Source organism: Anolis sagrei, chromosome 1, assembly GCF_037176765.1.
Source record: "Anolis sagrei isolate rAnoSag1 chromosome 1, rAnoSag1.mat, whole genome shotgun sequence".
In the NCBI taxonomy this organism is placed as follows: domain Eukaryota; kingdom Metazoa; phylum Chordata; class Lepidosauria; order Squamata; family Dactyloidae; genus Anolis; species Anolis sagrei.
In genome coordinates, this window is record NC_090021.1 from 119,193,556 (window position 1) to 119,215,543 (window position 21,988).

At 41.3% G+C, this 21,988-nt stretch overlaps 1 protein-coding gene across 2 annotated transcripts in view; it reads right to left on the reverse strand.

The window, feature by feature from the left end:
• Positions 1-3,724: 3,724 nt before the first annotated feature.
• The window catches only part of TRAPPC12 (trafficking protein particle complex subunit 12), a 58,012-nt gene continuing 39,748 nt past the window's right edge, over positions 3,725-21,988 (reverse strand). For both annotated transcript variants that reach the window (XM_060752754.2, XM_060752753.2), the window contains exons 8-12: positions 20,285-20,358; positions 12,877-12,975; positions 6,691-6,791; positions 5,467-5,554; positions 3,725-4,083 (exon numbers count right to left, since the gene is read on the reverse strand). In XM_060752754.2, the coding sequence (XP_060608737.2) occupies positions 3,841-4,083; positions 5,467-5,554; positions 6,691-6,791; positions 12,877-12,975; positions 20,285-20,358 (605 nt within the window). In that variant the 3' untranslated portion in view covers positions 3,725-3,840. The remainder of the gene's footprint in view (positions 4,084-5,466; positions 5,555-6,690; positions 6,792-12,876; positions 12,976-20,284; positions 20,359-21,988) is intronic.

Sequence of the window (21,988 nt, forward strand, 5' to 3'; positions counted from 1 at the left end):
ATTTAGAAAGTTACTTTAGTAATTAGTTCTACTGCTTCAAGGTCCATATCAGTATTGTACCAACTCTTATTTTCCTATTGCTCAAAAAGAATTAAAACAGTTTTTTCATACTCATAAATCTAATTACTACAAACCACTGTTGATAATATAATGTATTATCTCCTCCCATGTGATATTTTTCTTTTATCACTTAGTGAAGCTACCCCAGAGTGAAATAATTATTTAAAAATGTTAAACCATCATAGGATGTTATCCCTATTTAAGTTATATTGTAGTGTGAGTCCACCATGTTTACCAGAAACTGAAAATAAGCACTAAACAATAATTTGTGAACAAATTATTTACAACTTGTAAAGTCTGAAGTCTGGAAATGGTGCTTGTGGAGTGATGATACGCAGCTGTAATCTGAAATAACAGCTGAAGATGTACGGAAAATCTCTGATACAAACTGAGTATGTGGGTGGAAAAATAATATGTAATTCTGTGCAGCGTTTGTACTTATCTTTTTAATGTTGGTGATAAATTGTTTTCAAAAAGAGATTACTGCTATAGGCACCTATCGCCGTGGATCTCCTACAGTCCTCTGGCTCTCCATTTTGATGGGTTTTAGTGCTTATTTTTGTAATGATTGCAGAAGCGAGAAGAAGAAACCTTCCCTTTTCTGCAGTGCCACACAATGCTGTAGTCTCCAATGACTCAACAGAGCAGAGAGGACCAAAGGCTTGCTTCTGCAATGCACCCAAAGGAGGGACATTTATACACTTGGTGAATCATTAAAAGGTAATCGCTTAAGCATTGACATGAGAAAGCTCCTTCCCCCGGAAGCAATTTGCTGGGTTTTTGAGGAGAGAGATAATTTGTGGGTTCTTGTTTTGTATCCAAATTTGCACCAGCTGCTATTGAAGCTCACAATGTCATCAAATTGGGAGACAATGTGTTGCATTTCTCTTTACAGAATGTACAGCCTTCACATTTCTGAATGCCCAATGAGAGGGATTTTAAAACAGTGTGATTGATTGACAGAAGCCCTCTCCCTCATACTGGTTTAAGAACAGACGGAACGAGGCTGCATGAAATTACAGCTTGCTTTAAAGTTCTAACAGAAGGGCTTCTAACAGTCAAACAGCTTGAAGAAGAAAGGTCTTCTGCTTTATGGACCAAGCGGCCTTCCCAAGACTAGCTGGGCTCAGGAGAGGATGACTGGAATGAAATGTTGCTATTTAAAACAAACCATTCTGATACCTGAGAATTCAAAGTGCTTTTGGGTTGCTGTGAGTTTTCCAGGCTGTATGGCCATGTTCCAAAAGCATTCTCTCCTGACGTTTCACCCACATCTATGGCAGGCATCCTCAGAGGTTAAGGGGCCTATTGGAAACTAGGCGAGTCAAGTTTATATATCTGTGGAATGTCCAAGGTGGGAGAAAGAACTCTTGTCTGCTTGAGGCAGGTGCGAATGCTGCAATCAGCCACCTTGATTAGCACTTAATGGCCTTGGAACTTCAAAGCCTGGCTGGTTTCTGCCTGGGGGAAACCTTTGTTGGGTGGTATTAGCTGGCCCTGATTGATTCTTGCCTGGAATTCCCGTTTTTTGAGTGTTGCTCTTTGTTTACTTTTATGTTTCTAGATTGGTGTTTGGCCGCTGTGTTCAAGGAACATGAAAGCACTGCAGGCTATTTCAACCTGAGACGTCAGCCATAGCAGAACACCTGATGAACCAACCTTGACATAGCATATTATTTGAAAACACAGAAATGCTGGACCACTCTAACAACTACCATGTCAGAGAAGCCACTGAAATCCACAAGCATGTAGACTCCAACAGAAAGGAGGAAACCATGAAAATGAACAAAATCTGGCTACCAGTATTTTAAAAAAAACCCTCTAAAATCAGGACAGTAAATAAAGAGCAACACTCAAAAAGCATGGGGATTCCAGACAAGAATCAATCAGGGCCAGCTAACACCTCCCAACAAAGGATTCCCCAGGCAGCAACCAGCCAGGCTTTGAAGCTGCAAGGCCATTCAATGGTAAATTGCAACATTCACACTTGCCTCAAGCAGACAAAGAGTTCTTTCTCCCACCCTGGACATTCCATAGATATATAAAGCCCACTTGCCTAGTTTCCAACAGACCTCTCAACCTCTGAGGATGCCTGCCATAGATGTGGGCAAAATGAAAGAGAATGCTTCTGGAACATGGCCAGACAAATACTCACAGCACCCAGTGATTCCAGTCATGAAAGCCTTCGACAACACAAAGTGCCATTAATTTTTCCTTATAGGTCACTTACAGTGTGAACTATAACTGACTTCATGAAGGTATGCAAACTACTGCTATAGAAGAAAGGGAGTAATAATAAGGTGGAAAAAACATAAACATTAAGGAGAAAATAATATTAGGGCTAGCCATACAGCCATGTCAATGAATACTATTAACATGCCTTGGTCACCAAATGCTAATAGATGTATAGAAGACAAAGTATCATTAATTTTAACTGAAAAACCACATGGGGTAGGATTATTATACTATGAACTGTCACATTGATAGTTATCAGGTGTCAGGTGCCCAAAGGTGGAAATTATGTGGTGCTTTTGTTAACTGTGACTCTCAATTGTCTCAATCTTTGGCTATACTGGCTAGAGCTGCTGGGATTTGCAGTCTGGAGGTCTGTATGTATTCTGTCTCTATATTAACCCGTTACCTTAATCTATTCTAGAACCCGCTTTTGTAATAATCAAACTTTGCTGTTAATCAGTTTTGTCCAGGCTGAGGATGATACATGACATGCCAAATAAAACCCTGTTCTTTTTTAGAGTTGTTTTTTTTCTGAAATACTTGGCTACATCCTGATGTATTTCTAACCATCCAAGTAAATGGAAAATTGTGAAGCTCATTTGGAGGCTTGATAATTAAGATTCAAGTTATTAACAATGCTCATTGTTTTCTGCTCCCCAAAATATTGTGAAGAAATTACTGGTGGCAAGTTCTTTGTTTGCAGCTTGCATAGATTCTTCTGGAGCAAAGTTGTTTTTTGTTTTTGTGTCAGGAGCGACTCACGCATTCTGGTGTGAGAGAATTGGCTGCAAGGACATCGGCCAGATCTTTTACCATCCTGTGAAAACTTTCGCTCATGTCCCTGTATGGGAAGTTGGAGCTGACAGATGGGAGCTCACTCCACTCCGCGGATTCAAACCGCTGACCTTCAGTTGGTACAAGGGGTTTACCCATTGCACCACTGGGAGCTCTGCTGGAGCAAGGTGACTGGACTATGTCACATAACTACATGGGTGTGCTTTGAGTAGCTTGCTGAGATTTCAAGAAACAGAATGACTGGATGCATAGCTTTGGTGGGAGTGGGTGGGAAGCTGAAAAAAAGAGAGCCCGTCTTCGTAATTTCTTGTTTTATTGCAGCGTTCTTCCCTCTGCCGCCCAGTGTCCTCCAATTATACACAGGCAATGAGTCTAGTTGGTGTCATTTTATCACTAAGCCCCGAATGTGCTTCGAACAAAAGCCATCAAGACAAGTTAGCTCAGATACGCTGCTATTTTCAGGGAGGAAAAGCCCATCTGAATAATTGCGATTGTTTGTATATCCTATAAGCTGGCAATAACTGCAGGGATGAAGTTGGCTGTAGATCAACACAAAATCCCTGGGGTGATAGCCAGGATTTGTTGAAACAGACCAGCGTATAAACTCTTACAGTGTTGCAATTTTACCATATGCTCATAATTAAAAAAGCTTTTTATTGCACTTGCAGCTAGAGGAACATTTACAGATTAGCAGGAGTATGTACAACTTCTGAAACGAGACTCTTCCCTCCCAAGTAGAACAGGACAGCCTCATCCTAACTTGAGACACTGTGTGTTGAAGCTGTCGCCCTCTTTGACAGCCACCGCCTCAAGCAGAGCCTGTTTCTTCTGCATGCTGCGAGAAGACTCGAGTTCATACATAGTTGTCAAATTGAAAAGCACGCTCTCGTGGAGGTAGTGTTTAGGGTCCTGCTGAACCATCCCTTCCAACTGCCGGAGGGAATCCTTCAGCTTCCCCAGATAAAGCAGACAAACAGCAGCATTGTTGTTAGCCTGGAGAGAAAAAATTACATTAGATTTACTTAAGAAGCCAGAAGTTACAGTTCAAGACAAAAATAGCACCACATGGTAAGATGGTTTCCTGTCATATCCTTGACACTGTGGAGAGGCTTGCATCCTCTTTTCGTCAGAGCCTGCCAGAGTGCCAGCCATTACGAACATTGCCTGTTTGCGTAGATAAGGCAGAGGAGTTCATCAAGTTCAAGGTGACTGTCATCCTCCGCCAGGAGCAGATGACTCATGGCCTTCCAGATATTGTTCAGCTCTCAACTCCCATCAGCCTCGGGCAACACAGCCACTGCTGGGAGACAATGGCAGCCAAATTCCCATGGAGATCTGGAAGGCTACATACACACTGCCCATCCCTAATCTATAAAACACGAATGGTGCTTTCCTCCATTCAATTCAGGGCAGTTTGCAGGAAAGACTAGGATCATGCTAAAGCACTCAAATGTGCTACCTAAACACCTATGTCCTTCCAGGTGGAGTCTGGAGGTTTTAAGTTGTCCCTATGCATTTTTGTTTACTAAATTCTCTCTTTTTTTTGTTTACTAAACATTACCTGAACTCTGTGAGTGCAGCATTTTTCCAAATGAAGCAGAGAATGTTTGAGGATAAGTACATCCATAGAGATACCAAGGTGCTTGTTTATAAAGCCATTGTCCTCCCAAACCCTGTTATATGCCTGTGAAACATGGACTGTCTACAGACGTAACACTCAACTCCTGGAACAATTCCATCAGTGTCACCTCCAAAAAATACTGCAAATCTCTTGGGAAGGCAGGAGGACAAATGTCAGCGTGCTGGAAGAAGCAAAAACCACCAGAATTGAAGCGATGCTCCTATGCCATCAACTCCGCTGGACTGGCCCCATTGTCCAAATGCCCGATCACCATTTTCCAAAGCAGTTACTATATTCCCAACTCATGAATGGGAAACATAATGTTGGTGGACAGAAAAAGAGATTTAAAGATGGCCTTAAAGTCAACTTTAAAAACTATGGCATAGACACCAAGAACGGGGAAGCCCTGGCCCTTAAGCACTCTAACTGGAGGTCAGCTGTGACCAGCAGTGCTGCGCAATTTGAAGAGGCATGAATGGAGAGCAAAAGGGAGAAACATGTCAAGAGGAAGGCACGTCAAGCCAACCCTGGCTTCTTTATAAAGCAATTGTATAAACATCTGGAAACCGATGCCCTTATTGTCAATACACTATGCTTTGAAGGCCATCATACTTGGACAACGAGGGATCACCTAAGTAAGTAAGTACTAAACTCTGGGAGTGGCGTGTATGTTTTTCTTCTTTCTACAGCACTAACTATATTTTGGGCACCAACTCAAAGGGACAGCACACATTCAATAACCAGTTGTTTCTTACCACAGCATTTGATGGGTCAATCTTCAAAACTTCTGTGAAGAATTTGTGGGCTTCTGCAAAGTTATTCTGGCCAAGATGCAGAAACGCTCTGGGATAAGGATGAAGAGAGAGAGAGAGAGAGAGAGAGAGAGGGAACACGCTCCTTCAGAAAATTACTGCTACTTGAGAAAACGAAAAGCAATAAATATATGACAAAAGGGAACAGCACCCTTGTTTCCTTTAAGATGCAAGTGGCTCTTGACTGATCATCATGAATCAACCTCAAATTATGTTTCTGTAAGTGACTATTTAGGTTTACAAGTATAAAAAATGCAAACCAAAGCTACACTGATGATACAAGTTGTTCTTGGCTACTTCACACATTAAAAGAGATAAATATAAGTTTGCTAAAGGAACTTAACAGGAAGCTGCAACCATTTCTGGTTCTTTGTATAGAATACTTGAATATGTGTTCAAACACATGGATTGTACTCACAATTTTAAACGTAATCTTAAAATTAGTTCTTTAGAAAATTGGATTTGCAAACTAGTCTTTTCTCAAGAATCTTATTTTGACTAGTTATAAACCTATGAGGTTTGGTTTCAGATTTGTCCCCCTGAACACAATACTTAATTCAGAGAAGAAACAGAAACCGAATGGAGGGTCCCCATTGAAGAAAGAGAGTGAAGTGCTAATTTTTACTGATTCCTTCTTATCCCATCCTCACAAAGAATCAAGTCTCATCGTCCAAGCTGTTTAGGAGGATCTGCCAAATACAAGCAGCAGTTTGTCTGGGGATCATGGAGATAGAAAGAAGTGGATGAATATCGCTTCTGTTTTTCCTTTTCTAGCATAACTGGAATTCTGCTGAGCACAATACGAGACTCAACCCCTTCGACCCAACAGGTCTGGCTAGAACTGCAACATCCGTCTGCAAAACTGTCACACAAGTAAACATACACAGTGATCTGAAGGGACAAGTCCATAGTGGACAAGAAATATTTCTAAAGTCAGATTTCTTTTTAAACCAAGAAAGGACAACTTCATAAACCCAAGATAACATGGTTATACCATGTCATACAAATCTCATGGGCTGGTAGATGCCAATCAGTCTTCCTTCTGACAGTTGTAGTTACATTACAGAGAGCTGAAGAGAAAGAATATTCTCCAGGGCCTCTTAAATGTTCACAGTGCATTCGTTGCAAAATCACATTTAAGCTTAATTTAGCTTTTACATTTCCCACCTGTTCATTAAAACCATAATTTGGTTCTTCAGTCCATCCCATTTCTGTGTCACTTTCTCAACGTCTTGAAAATACTTTTCAGCCATCTTAATGTCTCCAATCTGGAGATAAATGTAAGGACAACACAACACATTAAAGAACTCAACGAAGTAACACAATACACAAAAGGTATTATGATTTAAACACTGGTCAGAGAGATATTGACTAAAATAATATATTTTTAATTCAATATCTATTTCATTATAAGGCCCTCAGGGTTGTGGAATAAAAGGCTGACTACATGTAACTACATGCTAGTGTAGCCCCAGTGATGGAGCGGGTTAAACCTCTGAGCTGCTAAACTTGCAGACTGAAAGATCGGCAGTTCGAATCTGGGGAGCAGGGTGAGCTCTGAGGTCACGCTGTTAGCCTCAGCTTCTGCCAACCTAGCAGTTCAAAAACATGCAAATGTGAATAGATCAATAGGTACTACTTCTGTGGGAAGATAACCGCGCTCCATGCAGTCATGCTGGCCACATGATCTTGGAAGTGTCTACGGACAATGCTGGCTCTTCGGCTTAGAAATGGAGATGAGCACCAACCCTCAGAGTCAGATACAATTAGACTTAATGTCAGGGGAAACCTTCACCTGTACCTTTTAACATTAGCTAAACATTCTGAATCAAAGAATGGTCTTGAAAATGTGATCTTGCCCTGTTCTGACTTCTCCTCCTGATTGTTTTTGTATTACTTTTATTCAAGAGAATTATTGCAGAATCAACATCCAGATCTATTTTTAAACAAATAAAAGAAAAAGAAACTAAGGATCACAAACATGAAAAGGAAGGGTATGTACCCACCAAAGCCAACACCATGTTGCACCATCGACATGCAATAACCTCTGTCTGTACTCTAGTCAATGCAAGCATAATGGCCTCCAAATCTAACACTTTGGGAAGCATTTTTCTTTTTCGACATGCATTTCCCTTTCTTCCACTCATTTCTCACTCTCTTTCTCAGTGTCTCTCTGGGGATAACATCCCTTGAAACACTGCTCTAAAAGTAACTATGGAAGCCAACTAATCAGCAATCTGCACCGCAGTCTGGCACAGGAAGCATGAAGTTTTTCCTCAAATGAAGATGGCTGTGCATCTGATCAGAAAAGGAGCAAGTGCAGATCCATAGACTAAAACAATGAGTCTTTGTATGCACCTGAAGTTTCACGTAGCCTGATGTGTTGAATAGTCTCTACAGTATCTGGAGTTTATAAAATGTTCCTGCATCCCCTTAATTTGACTGGCATCTCTGAAGGGCAGAAGAGGTGAATTCTTTGTGTAATGGAAAGCTCGGTGGCCTACATAAATGGTCCAGAAGAGGGAAGAAAAAACAACCCAGTTTCCACTACAGTCTATTATGTGCAGTGAAGAAAAGAAATGACAGAGGGAGTGAAGTGTTGCTGGCAAGTATGTTTTTTTTTTCACTGTTCAATTTTTATTTCATCCTTGATACAAGACTGGGCTGAGAGTTGCTAGGCTTTTGCTTGGAAGACTGACGCACGAGGCTAAGATGCACCCACCATCAAACACAGCTCTCCAGGCAAATTTTAGGGACTTTCAGATTTTTTTCACAGTCCCAGGCAAGCAAGAAACCCAGAAACTTTTCAACAACGCTGTTTGGAGGTTGGATTTATCCTCTTGGGTCAGTGACTATGGATCTCCTCTAGCCAACTCTACCATCTACCATCCCCGAGTACTAGAAGTTATTGTGCAGCCAGGTCCCTATTCCAATACACATGTTACAGCTTTTTTGAAGGAACTAGTATCTTTTGCAGCCAGTTCCCTAAAAATATTCAAACACATGGCTGGGGTATAGTTGCTTCTTGTTTTAGTGAAACAGACTAACACAGCTAGTTGAAAACTGCTTCTTTCTTAGTTCCCCTGTTAGATACATTAATCCCTAAGGTTTTGCAGCTGTACTGAATTTCATTACAAAGACTACTGTTTCCTATTGCCTCACTTCAGGACAACACTGGGATTCCTCTCCGTCCCGACCAAATCGTCTAAGGCTTAACTTGGTGAGCTCTCTTTTGGGTTTCCAAAAGGCAGTTGAACATTGACAAAGAACAAAAGACGGTATCTCTGGTGCAGCATTTCACGGAAGAAGCAGCATTTCCAGCTGCTCTTGTTCAAGGTTATGTAAGTAAGCCAAGAGGGCTTCTTATGCTTTGTCTTCATTTCTGCGGCACTTGAAGGAAAAGGCCCCATTCTGACAGTAAAACCACTAATTCAAGAATATCCAATAATCCTTCTTCCCTCAAGGCTTTCCACAACCGCTAACACTGAAGAAGACAAGATTCCCTTCTGAGCCTGTTAACATTGCTCTTTGAATTGGACAGACAGATTGCTCCTCTGAGACATGAGGCACTCTCCTTGCATCCTCCCCAAGGTTGGGAAGGCTGCCTTGGCAGCACACGCTGCCTCTGATGGACCTCAGAGCAAAAGAGCGCAGCCAGGAAGTGAACTCTGCTCTTTTCGGCACTCCGCTGAGATCCAGAGCAAACTTCTCTTACATTTATTGATGACCTACAAATCCTTTTTGAACAAGGAATTTCTCCAGATATTTCGTATTTTACAATTGAACATCATTTAAATTCTTTCACTCATAGACAACTTGTACATGTTGTTATCAGAAGAAAACCAAGTTACTGTGTTTGTTTTTCAATTAAAATTTCCAACAGAAGTCCATATACAGGCTGAATTTAACAGGAATTATTCCCAGTTGAGTAGGCATAGCATTGGGAAGGCAACATACTGACAAAATAATTTAAGGGATTTAGTAGGATAGAAATAGTATACACTATTCTGATATAGTAATTCAATGGAAACATTTAATTACCTGTAAACTGATTAATCCAGGATTTATGGTCATGAGACTAATATATGGGACTGGTTGATAGGGAAAATAATACAACAGTGTTTTGTTATTTTTCCTGGCTCCCAATCTATTTGCAATACAAACTCAGTGTGAAAATGTTGACGTTTAAAGCCCTTCATGACTTAGAACTGGAATACATGAAGGACTACTTTGTTCTCTTTGTCAAAACACTGAACTTGCAGTTATTTTCAGAGAACCTCTTCCATGGTCGCACTCAAGTCAGATGCAATAAGCAGAAACTTCAGTCATTAAACTCTCTCCCCAGAGAGACTTTCTTGGCACGTATACCATGTAAAGATCTTTCTATTTTGCTTGAACCTTGAGGTTGTCTTAGCTTTAAAGTGGGTTTACTCTTTGCAAGCCAGCATGGAATAATGGTTTGAGTGGAGACCAGGGTCTGAATTCCCATTCAAACATGGAAATCCTCTGGGTGACCTTGGGCAAGTACCATTCTCTCAGCCCCAGAGGAAAACAAAAGTAAACCCCTATAAATAATCTTGCCAAGAAAACTCAGTCATAGCTTAATTTAGGCTTACCGTAAGTTGGGAATGATCTAAAGAACACACAAAAGTATGTGTTATGTTGTTGCATATATTTGTTATTTTACATTGTTTAATTTACATTGTTTAACTCTGTTGCACTAGGCCTTGCTCAGGCCTTTTATAGCTGGCTATGTCCATTTTGTAATTCTGGCCATTAGTATTTTGAACATGTCTGATGGCGTTATAATGAAAGTGGTTTTTAAATTTTTGTGTTTGTTTTAGCAGGATTTTATGTTTATGCTTTATGATGTGTATTTTGTTTGTATGGTTTTCCTTTCTGGCAACTGAATGTTTTGCCATACATTGGAAACCTCCCTGAGTCCTCTTGGGGAGATAAGGTGGTATATAAATTATTATTATTATTATTATTATTATTTTACTGACACAAAACACGATATTCACAGCAAACAAGATCTATATGCTGGATTTCGTATCAAAAAATCACAAGTCGAACATTTCCCAACCGTCTAGGACTGTGTGATGTATTTTCGAATGATGCGCGAAGATCCAAGTAAGGTGGCATTTTGCAGTTGACAGATCATGATTTTGTCAATGTTTATTGTTTTCAAATGCCAGCTGAGGTCTTTTGGCACGCAGTGTGCCGATGACCATTGGACCACCCGTACTGGTTTATTCCAGAGCCTTTGCAGTTCGATTTTGAGGTCCTGAAAATGGATGAGTTTTTCCTGTTGTTTTTCCTCAATGCAACTGTTGCCTGGTACAGCGACATCAATAGTTCAAACTTTTTTTCTTTTCCACAATTGTGATGTCTGGTGTATTGTGTTCAAAAACTTTGTCAGTCTGGATTCGAAAGTCCCACAGTATTTTTGTATATCATTTATTATTATGATTATGATTATTATCATTTATATTCCTTGCTGTGCCTCATATAAGGTGGCCCACAAATGCTTTTAATAAATATGTAATTTTAAATGGTGGTTTTCTCAGGAGCTTCCATTGGTGAAGAAAATAGGATGTGCCACCAGTTTTATAAAGCGCCCAAGTTCAAACCTATTCTGCTAAATAGTGAAGCTTATTAGTCCGATTAGCAGCTCTGTCAGCAACAGACTTTCCTGCTCTTTGGAACAGCAAACTAATGTTAATCAACTTTTTCCTATTCTTGTTGCTATAGATCTCTTCTTATGGAAGGTAGGGTGTTCCTGAAACTGGTATGGAGAAAGGTAGCAACTTCAAAACAAGTAGGGCTGAGCCTGTGTTGAACCAGATGTACCTCAAATCTTTAAGGTAAGGGTAGGAAAGGCAGCTCTCCAGATGCCTGAATTGCAGCTCTCATCAGTCCTAGCCAGCATCTTCCATGGTGGAGAGTCATAGGGTATCATATGTAATCCACTGACAAATGAGCCACATATGCTTCATCTTTGCTTTAAGAACTATGCCAGGGCAGTGGCAATAAACTATCCAGGTGGCTCTGTTTGGGAATCACTGATCAATTCTGCCCACCCAGAAAAACTTGCAATTAAATAATGACTTGAACAACTGGATGGAATGGCAGATATAGGAGTACTTTATATTAATCTTGATTAGCAACTAACAAAATTTATTTATTTATTTATGTATTTATTTATTTATTTATTTACCCTTTCTCTATCCTGAAGGGGACTCAAGGTGGCTTACATAGAGGCAATTATTCAATGCCTTAAAACACATGCAAAACATTAAGTTTAAAAGAAATCAAATTAAAATTAATACATATTAAACATTTAAAAGCATTGCATCCAATATCAAAATCATACCATCCAGAATTTGTAGTCCAAGGCTGTTCCATGGTCACTACACATATTCCAAACCTGTTATTGCACTGCACTATTCTCTGAAAGCCTGATCCCAAAGCCAAGTTTTTAGTTTCCTTCTGAAGGCTAGGAGGGAGGGGGCTGCTCTAATGTCATGGGAAGGGAATTCCATAGCCGAGGGGCCACCACTGAGAAGGCCCTGTCTCTTATCCCCACCAGTCGTGCTTGTGACAAAGTTGGGACCAAGAGCAGGGCCTCCCCAGAAGATCTTAACCTCTGTGATGGTTCATAGGGAAAGATATGTTTGGACAGGTAAGCTGGGCCATAACTGTTTAGGGCTTTATAGGCTAAAGCCAGCACTTTGAATTGTGGTCAGTAGCAGACTGGCAACCAGTAGAGCTGATGCAAATGGAACACTTATCTGTTTTCATGTATTCTGTATGGTTGCTTATTAATATATCTCATATGTAAGTGACTGGGTTTCCCTTTAATATGTAGTGCAATGCAAGACAACTTACAAAAAGTGCAAAAGCCCTTCTCTAGAAAGCAGACCTCACCCAGTATTATATATAATTTCAACAAGGCAGAGGCTCTTTAGACTAGAATCTTATTTCGGTATTGTCTGGCCATATCGATTGTGACTGTGGTGTTCAGCTCTGTGTGGAATCGTAATCTAAATCTTCAAGGAAAGCTAGCTAAGAATAAATCTGATGTTGTAAAAGAATTAAGACGCCGTCTGCATGCTGCTTTACACATTTTATAGGCAAGCATGGTGCGTCCAAGTTGGCACTCTGTTCAGTTAGCCACTTGTTTGAAATCATAACCTGGAATATGATTTAGCTGTTGGTTGCCTACAATTAAACAGTACAATCACTACATCCCTCTATGAGTGAACTGGCAATGTTTAAAACACACAAACATTTGTTCTACTGTGATCACGAGGAGCTGTCACTTGGCTTTATTCAGAATCAAGCACATACCTGCAGGAAAATCCTTCCAATTCCACTCAACAGCTGTGGCTCTTGCTCTGGGTAATATTTGATGACCATGTGATATGTCTCCACAGCAAGCACATAGTCCTAGGGGGCAAAAGAAATACAAATATAAAAAGGAAGCACATAAAGATGGGGCTGCAAGGTCAGCATTGATTCTGTGCTCTCTTGCCTAGTTTAAAGAACACCTGAATGCACAGATGACAAGCAGATTGACAAAAACAACAAAAGCCACGAGCCTGATTCAAAACTGAAAGAATCTCAACCATATTTGAAATTAAAAAAAAGGAGTCTTCCCCAGACTAGAACTGCATGTTATTCTATCTGTTTTAGCAAGAGAGGAGACCACAAGAAGGCCCACAGCTCAGTAGAAGACACATTTTTCTGTTCCCATCTCACAGTAAGACAGTGTAGCCCATTACCACTAGGTATTGTTTTGCAAAATCTCAGCCGCTCCAGCCACCATAGCCAATTGCTGAAAGATACTGGGAGTTTGGTGAATGAGCTAGGATTATACAGTATTTGGATGTCTGTGAGTTTTCCAAGCTGTATGGTCATGTTCCAGAAGCATTCTCTCCTGGCATTTCGCCCACATCTATGGCAGGCATCCTCAAAGGTTGTGAAGTCTGAGAATGGACTTACAACCTCTTTTTTTCGTGTCAAGAGCGACTTGAGAAACTGCAAGTTGCTTCTGGTGTGAGAGAACTGGCCATCTGCAAGTACGTTGCCCAGCGGACACCCATAAGTTTTGATGTTTTACCATCCTTGTGGGAAGCTTCTCTCATGTCCCTGCATGGGGAGCTGGTGCTGACAGAGGGAGCTCATCCACACTCTCCTCGGATTCGAACCTGTGACTAGTCGATTTTCAGTCACAAGAGTTTAACCCATTGCGCCATCGGGGCTCCTCTTACACCTTCTGTGGATGCCCGACATAGATGTGGGTGAAACGTCAGGAGAGAATGCTTCTGGAATATGGCCATACAGCCCTGAAAACTCACAGCAACCCAGTGATTCCAGCCATAAAAGCCTTCGATAACACATTACACAGTATTTCTCTGTTTTGACTCCCATGTAATGTTTCTGAAGATTTGATTTTTTTAATTGTTTTATTGGTTTTTCCCACTCCCACCCTCCCCTCCTTGTACATGCCATTTATACATCAAACTACAGAAGTTACATTTGAAATATCAGTCTCAGTCTTAATTTTTCTGCTCCACATCCTGATTATATATATGTAGTTGGCTCTCTGTTGGCTTTTGACATTGATCTTTCTCTCCATAAAACATGTTGACTACATTTCACCATGATCCCAGTAAAGCCAGACAGGAGATCTCAGCACTTACTCTACTTTCAAGACGATTTGCTGGAATTTTCCATAGAACTGCTACAAAAGGAGTGTTTCCCCTTTTCTACTGAACAGTGCAACAATCATATCAAGTCAATTAAGAGAAATCAAAACTTGAGTAAGAGTGGTGAATTAGAAGATCCAGGAGACCATTTAAGGTGCTCTTTAAATCCCATTTACATATGCTGAATCTCAAGGAAATCAATGAGATTAAACACGTAACCAAAGTGTAGCGCCTCATCCTCAAGAGCCTTGTTTATGCGTGGACTAATCGGGTCATCAGTAAAATGGGTCTTAACACAAATGAATGTAGCAGGCTCTTTCAGCTGCTATGGAGCTACTGCAAGAGACATGCTCTTATTACTGCCGCATAATTTAAACAAGATTTATGTTGTATGTCTGCTTTAAATTAGAAGAGAGGATGTAAATCAAAAGAGAGTCCTTAGGCATCAGTCTCACAGCTTCCTAGGACAGGCAATTCTCCTCCTTTCTCATCTAAAGTAGTTTGAAATCCAGCTCCTCTTTGCCCTCTCCTCCTCCATCTTTCTTTTTAGGCTCCCTTAATAGCCAGAAATGTGAAAGGAATAAAATACATTTAAATGCAATCTAAAAGGCAAACCCTCACAAAAGCAATCTGATCTGTACTGTGTTCACATATAAGGCAATATTCTCAAAAGATTTCCATCTGAAAGCGGGCTAAAAATGTTGTAGTGTATCCCTCTCTCTTGCAGGCATAAGCTTTTTTGGTGTTTTTCGGAAGCAAACATATGCTAAGAAACATAATTTTTTACTTATTTGGAAAGAACTATACTTCTAACGTGTTAGCTTTCTAAATATGGGGAGACTGTAATATGGGCACACTTTCAATCAACCTCATGGAGTCATACAATATGCCTGTTTTATAAGAAAAGAAGAGAAAAGAGAGACAAAGACAAGTCTCTGCCCAAGAACAAAATAGTCTATTTTGGATCTCCCCACAAAATGAACAAGGAAAAATACAGGAAATGACAGGTGTGAGCAAAGGTGTATTTCTAACAGGGAGATCTCATCTTCCAATACTCAAGCATACAACAACTGTTCACATAATTATTTTCCAGTTAGTCTTGTGTGGTGGAATGTGCCTGAACAAAATCCCTGGGGTGTACTGTTGATTTGGGAAGTATATATTTTTTATAATGTCAGAAGTGACTTGAGAAACTGCAAGTGGCTTCTGCTGTGAGAGAATTGTCTGTCTGCAGAGAGGTTGCCCAGGGGACCCCTGGATGTGAGAGGCTTCCCTCATGTCCCCGCTTGGGAGGCTGTGGCTGACAGTCGGGAGCTCACCCAGTTTGCAGATTTGAACCACCGACCTTCAGGTCAGCAGTTCAGCCAGCACAAGTTTAATTCATTGTACCAGAGTGGCTCCCCTGGGAAGTTAATAATAAGCAACCTTTTGAAGTTTTATCTCTCTATTGAAAACTTGTTCCTAAAATTAAATATATTGTCTTCAAAACCTCTTCCACACCAATTGAGAAATTGTTGTCTGGTTTCCCCTGGCCCAACCATCCTGTGCAGGGCCATTATCTTGCAGCTTTTAGTCCTCAAGTCTAAAGACGTAACCAGTTTATCTGTTTTTAAAAGGGACAGCACAATAATATAGTTCTTCCTTAGTGCTCAGTTGATAATGAACAGTTTAATTTATGCAATTACTCCTTCTCCCACCAGAGCACTGCCCCCCCCCTTTTGCACTAGAAATCCCCTAGTTTCAAAATCAGTTCAATTAATATGAATCATAGACTCATCAAGTTGGAAGAAACCTCATGGGCCATCCAGTCCAACCCCCTGCCAAGAAGGAAAATTACATTCAAAGTATCTCCAACAGATAGCTATATAGCCTCTGTTTAAAAGCCTCCAAAGAAGAAGCCTCAACCACAATCCAGGGCATAGAGTTCCACTGCTGAACAGCTCTCACAGTTAGGAAGTTCTTCTTAATGTTCAGGTAGAATCTCCTTTCCTGTAGTTTGAAGCCATTGTTTTGCATCCTAGTCTCCAGGGCAGCAGAAAACAAGCCTGCTCACTCCTCCCTATGCCTTCTCTGGACATATCCTTGTCAACGTCTCCCTTATACTGAGGTGCCCAGAACTGGACACAATATTCCAGGAATGGTCTGATCAAGGCAGAACAGAGGGGTAGCATAACTTCCCTGGAACCAGACACTATGCTCCTATTTATGCAAGCCAAAATCCAATTGGCTTTTTAAGCTGCTGCATGACATTGTTGGCTCATGTTTAACTTGTTGTCCATAAGGACTCTAGGGTTTCTTCTTCACACGTACTGCTATTGATCCAGGCAACCCCTATTCTGTATTTTTACATTTCATTTTTTTCTGCCTAAGTGGAGTATCCTGCATTTGTCTCTGTTGAACTTCATTTTGTTAGTTTTGGCCCATATCTTTCTAGTCTGTTAGAGAGATGAACAAGCAAGGGCTTTGTTGGAAGGTGGAAGTACAGACAGATTGGCTTTCAGACCAATTCCAAAAGATCTTAATATACAACAGAAAATCAATGCTGACAACTAAATGTTTTATTTGAAAGAATAATTAATTCACCTGCAAAAAACCCCCCAAGTACACAAAATTCTTAATTATCTGTACTTGTGTGATTTAAAATATTAATGGGAATGTTTTCAGTAATCTTAAATGACATTGCACGCTAATCAGAATTTTCCTAATAAGAGGTAAAATACAAAGAAATTAAAATTCATGCCCACTTCCTTCACAGACCATGTGGTTCACACAATATAAATTAGCAGTGTTTACATGCCTAAGTGTGTGTGTAAGTAAATTACACAAATTACTCTGCCCTGTGAGTCACCTCTACATTTGCAGCTAGGTGATGGTTCCCATTTGACACCTCCTAGAAGGAATATTGCACCTGTCAAAGAGGAAAGGGGCATATCTGTCTCTTCCCCTCGGACGCCAAGGATAGCATGAAAATCACACCAGAGGACTGGAAGATCCCTTTGTAGAGACTATGCTGTGGGTAGCTACAGGAACAAAGAGAGGAATGGAAAACCCTAACGTGCAGAGGTTTTCCTCATACTTTTGACCATGATGGAAAGGCATCTATGGAAGGAGAAAATTCAGGCCCTAATGCCGACAGCAATCTTTACTGTAATGTCAAATAATTTTGATGTACTATATGATCCAATATACACTGGTATGCATCCATCATATAAATTCCTCTGAGTTTCAAGAGAATGTTTGTTCTGACCTGTGGGAATATACCAAGAGTGAAAGTAAAGGTTTCCCCTTGATATTAAGTCTAGTGGTGTCCGACTCTGATGGGTGGTGCTCATCTCAATTTCTAAGCCGAAAAGCCAGCGTTGTCTGTAGACACCTCCAAAATCATGTGGCCAGCATGACTGCATGGAGTGTCGTTACCTTCTTGCTCACATTTGCATGTTTTCGAACTGTTAGGTTAGCAGAAGCTGGGCCAAGCAGTGGGAGCTCAGCCCGCTCCCCAGATTTGAACTGCTAACCTTTTGGTCAGCAAGTTCAGCAGCTCAGCAATTTAACCTGCTGAACCACCAGGGGCTCTGGGGATATACTGACAGGGTTAAATTTGAGGTTATATCAAAGAGAAACACATAATGAAGTCCCTGGGATTGTGACCACTCCCTTGAATCCACTTTTAATCCTTTATGTTAGCATGTAAATATTACTCCTAGTAAAATAATCTTTAATGGTGATCTCACCGAAGCTGGAAATAAGGATGGGGAAAGCTGTAAACCACTTAAGGTACAGGCACAGCATTACCACAAAAGGGATGTGAATGCTCAAAAAGGTTTTGGAAGTCTGTACTTTGAGATGAGCATTTTTTCAAAGCATGATTGCCTCTGAATCCTAGACTGTGTTGCAGAATTTCAAAACAATACCTTAAAAAGAAGGGGGAAAATGAAACCATCAAGTGATTAGCTGTTATTAAAGAGATACTACATGAGAGATTTACTACAAAGGAAAGGAGTAAGGGTTGAATGGAGAATATCAATGTCTATAGAAATCTGCACTTCTACTGTATTATTCCTGGAAAACCACAATGATTACAATGATCATGAAATTGTTCACCACAATATTACTATTCCGTATTTAAAATGAAGGATTCTTTCCATCCTTGTGTATTTAAGAAATTGTTTTGCTTTCGGAGGCAACAGAAAAGATGGCACCACACTCTGTTTCATGCAACCCTTGACTTGAGTCGCAATTGCATTTTAAATTCTGGTAATAGAAGAGATCCTCCAATACACTACCAGGAAGCACTTTACAAGGGGTCCAATTACCCCCCCCCCCGCCAAAACCCCCCACTAAGGCTAGATCTACACTACCATATAATCCAGTTTCTGATCCCACATTATCTGCTTTGAACTGGATTATATGAGTCTACACTGCCACGTGATCCAGTTCAAAGCAGATAATTTGGGAACAGAAACTGGATTATATAGCAGTGCAGACGGAGCCTCCGGGGGCGCAGCGAATTACACTGTTGAGCTGCTGCACTTGCTGACTGAAAGCTTGGTGGTTCAATTCTGGGGAGTGGGATGAGCTCCCACTGTTAGCCTAAGCTTCTGTTAACCTAGCAGTTCGAAAACGTGTAAATGTGAGTAGACCGCTAAGGAAGGTAGGTAATGGTGCTCCATGAAGTCATGCTGGCCACATGACCTAGGAGGTGTCTATGGACAGCGTTGGCTCTCTGGCTTAGAAACTGAGATGGGCACCCTCTACCCGCCCCCCCCCCCCCCAAGAGTCAGACTTACTAGACTTAATGTCAAGGGGAAACTTTTATCTTTACCTTTAGATGGGACCTAAGAAGGGAAAGACAAAAGAGCTACACAATGGCTTTTGAGTGTGACTACGTGGAGTAATGAAAGCCAGCCTGGTGCAGTGGTTTGAGTATTAGACTTGGATATTGGGGAACCAGGGCCTAAATCGCCATTTAGCCATGGAAACCCACTGCGTGACCTTGAGGAATTCACATTCTCTCAGCCTCAGAGGAAGGCAAGGAGAAACTCTGATCAAATTCTGCCAAGAAACAGTGTTGACTTGGGTTTGCCGTAACTCAGAAATGACTTGAAAGCACACAACAACAACATGAGGAGTTATACATCTGGAAAGGAGCTGGAGGACTGATCACAATTTGGCAGGACTTTTGGTGACAAGGAATTAATGAAGAAGCATTATGATTCAGACTGTAACCCCCTGATGTTCTTGCTGTAAAGTCAGCAATGAGAGCTGCGATGGCACAATGGGTTAAACCCTTGTGCCGGCTGAACTGCTAACCTGAAGGTCGGCAGTTCAAATCTGTAAGACAGGGTTAGCTTCCATCTGTCAGCCCCAGCTTCTCATGCAGGGTCATGAGAAAAGCCTCTCACAGGATAGTAACACATCCGGGCGTCCCCTGGGCAATGTCTCTGAAGATGGCCGATTCCCTCACACCAGAAACGACTTGCAGTTTCTCAAGTTGCTTCTGACACGATTAAAAAAAAAAAAAAGCAATGAGACATACTCGTTCCCAGGACTCCTTGACAACCCTGAGGAAGTACTGGCTATTATTTATTTCCAGACACAGCAGAAAGAAATGGAAGACTTGAGCAAAACAAAGCCGAATAAGAGTCAGTCTAAGGGAAGGGTGTGTGTGCAAAAGAACAATTTTCCTATGTCCCTCCCTTCCTTTGCAGGTATATGGATTGCATGAGGCTTAGTGTGAACAGCCAGGCAGCCATTGCAGAAGAAGCAGTGTTTTAAATAATTTAAAAGCAAAATGTTAATGGTGACTGTGATAATGTGTGCAAACAGAACAAGAGGTAAACGTGAGAGGAAGCAGTTCTAGCTGTAGTAGAGCGGAAGCCTAAAAGTGTATGTCCTGCATTGTCGCTGCTTGGCCCCTCAACATGATTTCAGTCAGAGCGCCCAGCTACATTCCACAGATTGGTAACCAGAAACTAACCCAGCCTCAGCTTCTCCTGGCATACTACTCGCATAAATATGGTAACACTGCAGCAACGGCACCCACCTACCTTCATCATTAGTAGACAGTTTGCGGTGGAGTACATCACCCGGCCCAGACGTGACCTCCACAGCTGAATAGAGGCTGTAAAACGAGAGCAGCTTGTGAATGTGCACAAATAAATTAGAAGCTCTTTCCCTAGTCATCAATTATCAGTCATATGCATCCTGATTTAAACGATTTCCCCTCGTTAACATCCCTGCATTTTGAGCACAGTGCTTCTAACATCCTGCCATGTTGCACCAGGAAAAAAAATCTTGCACCCTCTCAATAGCGAGAGCCTTGATTGGTGAAAGGAACAGACTGCCGGAATAATTGAAGCAATAACACAAAGCTGGGAAACGACCTCTCAGCTTTAAGCTCAGGCAAATCTGTAAGGAAGCATCCGTTTTCCAATATCAGAACAAAAGGCAGAGAGAGAAAGAGAAAGTCAGTATGACCACTGGTGTGCAATCATATAATTTAAGTGATCAAATGTGTACTATACAGCCTCCTCAAACTGACCGGTGAAGTTTTAAAATCTAATTTTGCAACCAGAGCATGAAGGTTTAAGGACTGTCTCAGTCTGGGGTCCTGCACTCTTGCCTCTGGCTTATGAGATGGTAGGAAAAACCTGCTAAGCCAGTCTGCCACCCCTACGCTATTAGAGCTCATGGGGTTTAAAGGCGGATGCATAGACACACAGCCAATCTCTCACTCCTTTCGTTTGCAGACAGGCTGCTGATGGGAAAGAACAAATGGCTCCTGCAGATCTTTCACCGCTCAAAGCCAACTACAAACACTGCACAGCCCACTCAAGGAGTCTTTTAAGCTACAACATGAATGCGAGCTAAAACCTAGTTTAGAATTTGGATTAAAAAGTGTCTAGGACACACATACATGGAGGTGAAAATCCCCTACATCCAGTGACATACTTCTGAATCAACACATCATAACAGGTGATAAATTTACTTGTCTTCAGGTTGATATCCCATTCAATCTTTTTTTTCTGTGTCAGGAGCAACTTGAGAAACTGCAAGTTGCTTCTGGTGTGAGATAATTGACCGTCCGCAAGGACGTTGCCCGGATGTTTACCATCCTGTGGGAGGCGGAATCTGACAGACGGCAGCTCACCCAACTCCCTGGATTTCAACCGCTGACCTTTTAGTCAGCAGTTCAGCCTGCACAAGGGTTTAACCCATTGTACTGCAGGGGACTCCTACCCACTCAATCTGATGTTTGGTGTTAATACTTTGAGATATGAATCAATACAAGAAGGGTAATAAAGAAGAGTGTGGAGAAAGGGGGCCCTTCCAGACAGGCCATAAATACCAGGATCTGATCCCAGGTTTTCTGTTTAGCCCATATCCCATATTATCTGGCTGTGCAGACTCATATAATCCAGTTTAAAGCAGAAAACCTGGGATCAGATCCTGGGATATAGGATGTGTCTGGAAGACTCCAGAGCCTCAGGGTCCTTCCACACAGCCCTATATACCAGAATATCAAGGCAGGAAATCCCACATTATCTGAGTGTGGACTCAGATAACCTAGTTCACAGCAGATATTGTGGGTTTTTCTGCCTTGATATTCTGGGATAAAGGGTTGTGTTGAAGGGCCCTCAGTGTGGGGAAAGGGAAGAGCGAAGAGCTTTCAATTCATGTTGTGTAGTTGACCACAAGGCCCCTGAAAAGTGAATTTTTGGAGGTTGAAAACTGCCCCCCAAATCCCTGAA